The following is a 5,877-nucleotide window of genomic DNA, read 5'->3' on the forward strand; positions in this document are numbered from 1 at the left end:
CCCCTGGCTATATCTCCCTACTAAACTCCCCCTGCCTATATCTCCCCACCAAACTCCCCCTGGCTATATCTCCCTACTAAACTCCCCCTGGCTATATCTCCCCACTAAACTTCCCCTGGCTATATCTCCCTACTAAACTCCCCCTGGCTATATCTCCCCACCAAACTCCCTCTGCCTATATCTCCCCACCAAACTCCCCCTGGCTATATCTCCCTACTAAACTCCCCCTGGCTATATCTCCCTACTAAACTCCCCCTGCCAAACCCACTACACTGTTAGGAAAAAACGGTCCCACTGGCATTCTAGTAGCCAGTCGCCCCATGAAAATAAACTATTTTGCCGTTTTTATCATATGTTTTACAGATTTCTGATGTTAAATTAGAATAAAAACGGCGACACGGTGTTTCTTCTCACGTGCCGTCCGGCCACTTAAACGCCGGTAATACCGTTAACAGTAATTTTTCTAACAGTGTATTAGTTCTATTGCTTCTAAAATCATTCTAACAATCACATTCACGATTGCTTGAAGACATCACAAATTTTTTTAGATATAAAGAGACCCAAAGATGTGGATCATTTAGTGCTATTTTGCTTCATTGAACTCTCTTGTATTGTATTGGCTCATTAGAATCAAGTTTTGCTTCATTAAACTGAGGGTTTGGCTCTCATTAAACTGTCTATTAGTTCATAAAACTCATTTAATCACTAGGTAATAGAAATTCCTAAAGAAATCATCTAAAAACTTCACTTTTTACTTGCCTGTGTTGCAGCAACTCAATCCAATTTGTAGCGCATTTTCTCATTTATGGAAAAAATTCACTATTGTGCTCGCCATGTCCGTCTGTCTGTCTGTCCGTCCGTGACCTCAAGTTTTTGTCGACAAGAAAATGCGCTCTCTGTCACTCACTGCAGTGAGTTCTGAGTTATATTTTATTTTCTTGTTCCAACAAATTTATTTACTGATGAAGATGTCAATTTTGCTTCTTGAACCAATACTATTTCTGGTTCTGTATTGGATGGTCACTGGGCCAAGCCACTGCTTAATATTAGGTAAAATATTGGTGTTAGTGTTGCTCCCTGATATTAGTGAGATGTTATGGTGACGGTTTCTAGTGCCACGGGCTGCTAATAGTGAATTACTAGATTATTATGTAGTCACTAGTCTCCTGGATAATTCACAATTTATTGCTGGAAGATGGAATATGTAGTGACAATTTCTTTAATTATAGTCTTGACTATTTTGTACTTGGCAAGCATCTGGTCAAGAAGTGTCAAGCTTATTAAGAGGTTACTTTACATTTTAACTTAAGAGGTTAGCTCACAGTTTAACTTATTAAGAGGTTAACTCACAGTTTAACTTATTAAGAGGTTGACTCACAGTTTAACATATTAAGAGGTTACCGTACAGTTTAACTTATTAAGAGGTTAACTCACAGTTTAACTTATTAAGAGGTTACCTTACATTTTAACTTAAGAGGTTAACTCACATTTTAACTTAAGAGGTTAACTCACAGTTTAACTTAAAGAGGTTAACTCACAGTTTAACTTATTAGGAGATTAACTCACATTTTAACTCAAGAGGTTACCTTACATTTTAACTTATTAAGACGTTAACTCACAGTTTAACTTATTAAGAGGTTACCTTACATTTTAACTTAAGAAGTTAACTCGCAGCCTGTGAGCCTGGCGCTGCTGCGCTCAGATGTCATGCTGAACGAGTGCAGGCCGGGCTGCTGTGCCCTCTGCCTCGTGCCGCCCTATGTCATGAACCAGCAGGTCGAGATCAACACCATAGCTGCCGGCTTTGGCCACTTGGGCCCCGTGTCTGCCAGGATACACAAGTACGATGCTTGGAGCACATGTTTCTTATACATGTATTACTTTACAGTTCTATACTATAGGCATTTCTGTGTAGGTCCTGTGTCTGCCAGGATACACAAGTAGGATGCTTGTAGCACATGTTTCTTATACATGTATTACTTTACAGTTCTATACTATAGGCATTTCTGTGTAGGTAAATGTATTAGTCATGAATAGGTCATGAGTTTTGTGTTGCAGTTGTATGCATTATTGACAATTATGTTACAATACATGTTTGATACAGATAGGACTTGTGTAATAATGTGCTTGTTACTAGTTACTTAGTAGTAGTTACTAGTAGTTAGTTACTTGGTCTCATCTGATGGGCTAGCACTAAAGACATGAAGCTTGAGTGGCATAACAGCAGGCCTAGTGGGACAGACAGGCTTACCTAGGATATTATTTTTAGGAGAGGTTAGGATAAGATTGGGAAGGATGCAACAGGATTGGATGAAATAGGATAGGATCTGTTTTGTATAGTTTAAGATAGCACAGGTTAGGCTAGGACAGTATGGAACATAGCATACAAGGGCCACTAGTTGCAGGCCAGTAACTTGGAAGCTCTATATGTACCAGGAGGCTCTGCTGACTAATTCATTCATTGTCATGTATAACATAGATAATATATAGGTTGCTCTAACCAGATTGTCATGTATAACATAGATAATATGTAGGTTGCTCTAACCAGATAAGTCAATACAAATCATTATGCCAAAAAAGGCACTCAAACCATAGTTGTCTGGCGACATGCTCCTTGGCTGAGAACATAGCACTCATGGCTCTGATATTAAGAGGTCTCTTATTGTATTACAACTTCATTTCTTTGCTTATTAAAGCTTCACAAAAGTATCATTTTGCTGTCATTTGTGGTGGTTAAAGCTAAGCTTTATGTGTAGGAGTTTTTATTGGGTTCTATGGGGCCATACTATCAAAATTCACTCCATAGAATAAGTGTTCTATGGTTTGAAAACCATAGAATATGGGTTTGCATTAGCCAATTTTTTGTCTGTAATATGCCAATTTAGCTTGTAAATTTGTAATTGATTGGCTGACAAAGTTGTCAACTACTTATGATCGTACGGCCCCTGGTCAGGTGAGTTGCCAGCTCCTCTGACACACTTTTGTTTGCTTCTGCTTATTCTTGTTTCCTGGCTGCAAATTTTTTTTGCATGAAATTTTTATCTTTGAATACCTATTTTTTAAAGTTCAGTATTATTTGTTTATTCATTTCATTTTTTAATGTCACAGTGGCTTTTTAATCTTATATGTGCTTTTTCTGAACAGCTCTGATTTGCCCCTATAATTTTGTCTGCTCTGTTCTTGTCTGAAAATGTCTGGGAATGTGCAACTTTCAGATGACACGTGTCAAAATTTGTGTCTAACTGTAATGGAAATACAAACCATTAAGAGGTCAAAACACTAATTGTATTAGCACATCCAAAGTTCAAATAAAAAATTTAATCATATATATTTTTCTTGATGAAAAGGCTTATTCTGAATGACAGATTATGGCATAGTAATTGTATCAAGTTTAAATTGAGCGACATAGAGATTTTAATTTAAACAAAGTGCATATACCCTGCTGTGTTGTGCTGCCTGAGCTGACATGCACTATTTAGTACAGGGTAAACAATGTCTTGCATTCAGAACAAAAAAATGCCAACACAAATGATATTCCATAATTTTTCAAACTAAATAACATGCAACGAATTTTTGAACAACAAATCTTTTGGGGCACTTTAGGGAAGTCCCATACTGTACTTTAGAACAATTGTGTATTTATGAACAATTGTGTATTAGAACAATTGTGTATGTACTTTTAAACACTTATACAGTATGGCACTTTAGTCCCATACTGTACTTTAGAACAATTGTGTATTTATGAACAATTGTGTATGTACTTTATTGTGTATTAGAACAATTGTATAGTATGGCACTATGGGACCATACTGTACTTTAGAACAAATGCCAACACAAATGCTAGTGCATAATTTTCAAAATCAAGTATCATGCAACGAATTTGTAAACAGCAAACAAATTGGGGCATTTTAGAGAAGTTGTGTACATGAGAACAGTTGTACAGTCGTATACCTGTGTACAGCCAGTGTCTCTGGCGCTGATACGATGTGATGTGCTACTGGATGCTCCTCCCTGTGATGAGAATACCTCTGGGAGCAAATTAAGTGAAGGGTCTGGGCCCCCAGAGGGTGAAGGCACCCACAGCCCTGAGGATGACCTGGGGAAGTTGTGCTGCGCTGCACCCAAGCAGGTTGAGGTGAACACGATCGCCTCCAGCTTTGGGGCTCTTGCTGTACATCTTGGCCATCTACACAAGTACGAGTGCCACAAACCTAGCAATATAATCAGATTTAAGTAAACATCCTGTTGAAATAATATAATATTATATTATTATATTATATAATATCATCAGACCTAACTGGAGCATCTTATTAGTGTTTAGCGGAAATAATAGTACTTGCATATGATGCTTATATTTTACATTTTGGTATCATAAGATAGTATTGGATGGCCTAATATATCTTTATATCTATAATCAAAGTCTTCAGGAATAATGTCCTTGATAGAAAAAGTCTAGTGTTTTTAGACAATAAAAGCAGTATGTTGCACATGGAAATCCCTCATTATATAGTAGTATGGTAATGTATAAGTAGTAGAAGTATAGAAAAAGTAATGTAAAGTAGTGCAGGTTATACATGACTACATTATTATAGTTTCTAACCCTTGGAAACATCCTATTTCTAGCACAAGTTCTCATGACTAGTTCTCTTCAGAGTATTTTTGGCTGTGAAGATAACTTTGGTTACGGGCCACGTCAAAGTCAGGAACACATCAGGTTCATAGGCATGGCTCATAGCATGAAGAAGATAAACATACATTGGCTTATTTTATGACAATAAATCAGCAGTCAGAAGTAATAAAAACTATCATGATTTTTGATTAATTGGAGGAAAGTAACTAATATGCAAGTATTGATAACATGCATTATGTTTCAAGTGGAAAGAATGGCACTTAAAATCTGCCTGTAAATTTTATTTTTCATATGTAAAAATGTAGACTACATTTCTTAACACGTTGACTACAATTGCTTCATCTTGCACTATTATTTCATTTTTTGTACTGTTTTTAAACAGGGTTGCTAGACGGTCATTTTTTCCGGACAAATTCCGTGATTTAGTTTTTCTCAATTGCGTTGGCCGGCTAAAATTTATGATAGGGGTACTTCGTAATTAAATTTTAAATACTGCAAGAAGAAAATAAATGGAATTTTTATAGCGGAACCTACAAATAAACTACCATTAGTATATATCAAGTTACCTGTTTTTTTTTGCCTTTTTTGTTCTCGGATTTGGCCAATTTTCGGCAACCAGAATTATGTACCACTACGTCCTGGAGAAATACATTTCGTGGTACGCATATGTACAACTTCGTAGTCAACGTGTTAAGAAATATAAGCAAGGGAACTTGATCAGGCAAATTAGTGCATGTAAATATTGTTATTGGGATGTTTAAATGTTGTTATTGGGATGTTTAAATATTGTTATTGGGATGTTTAAATGTTGTTATTGGGATGTTTATATGTTGATATTGGGATGTTTAAATGTTGTTATTGGGATATTTAAATGTTGTTATTGGGATATTTAAATGTTGTTATTGGGATGTTTAAATGTTGTTATTGGGATGTTTAAATGTTGATATTGGGATGTTTAAATGTTGTTATTGGGATGTTTAAATGTTGTTATTGGGATGTTTAAATGTTGTTATTGGGATGTTTAAATGTTGATATCCTGCTGTTGTTATAGTGCTCTCTCTGCCTATATATGTCAGTCTGCCCAGACACTCTTCTGATGCATGTCTGTGTTGTGTTGAAATTTTATATATACAATGAAATGTGATGGAAATCATAATGTCTGTGTGAACAAAAGTTAATTTAATGTTGTATGTTGGCTAATGTAGTCAACATAAATGGGTAATGTGGTCAACATTAATGGGTAATGT

The 5,877-nt window shown here is 36.0% G+C and overlaps 1 protein-coding gene across 1 annotated transcript in view; it reads left to right on the plus strand.

Moving 5' to 3' along the window:
* LOC108676746 (glutathione synthetase) overlaps positions 1–4,194 on the plus strand; it is a gene marked incomplete at its 3' end in the record, with an annotated part of 10,040 nt that extends 5,846 nt beyond the window's left edge. Inside the window, exon 4 of the mRNA XM_018164877.2 lies at positions 3,962–4,194. Coding sequence (XP_018020366.1) covers positions 3,962–4,194 — 233 coding nt within the window. The remainder of the gene's footprint in view (positions 1–3,961) is intronic.
* Between the last annotated feature and the right edge of the window lie 1,683 nt (positions 4,195–5,877).

This window comes from Hyalella azteca, unplaced genomic scaffold (genome assembly GCF_000764305.2).
Source record: "Hyalella azteca isolate HAZT.00-mixed unplaced genomic scaffold, Hazt_2.0.2 contig7942, whole genome shotgun sequence".
NCBI classification, from domain to species: domain Eukaryota; kingdom Metazoa; phylum Arthropoda; class Malacostraca; order Amphipoda; family Hyalellidae; genus Hyalella; species Hyalella azteca.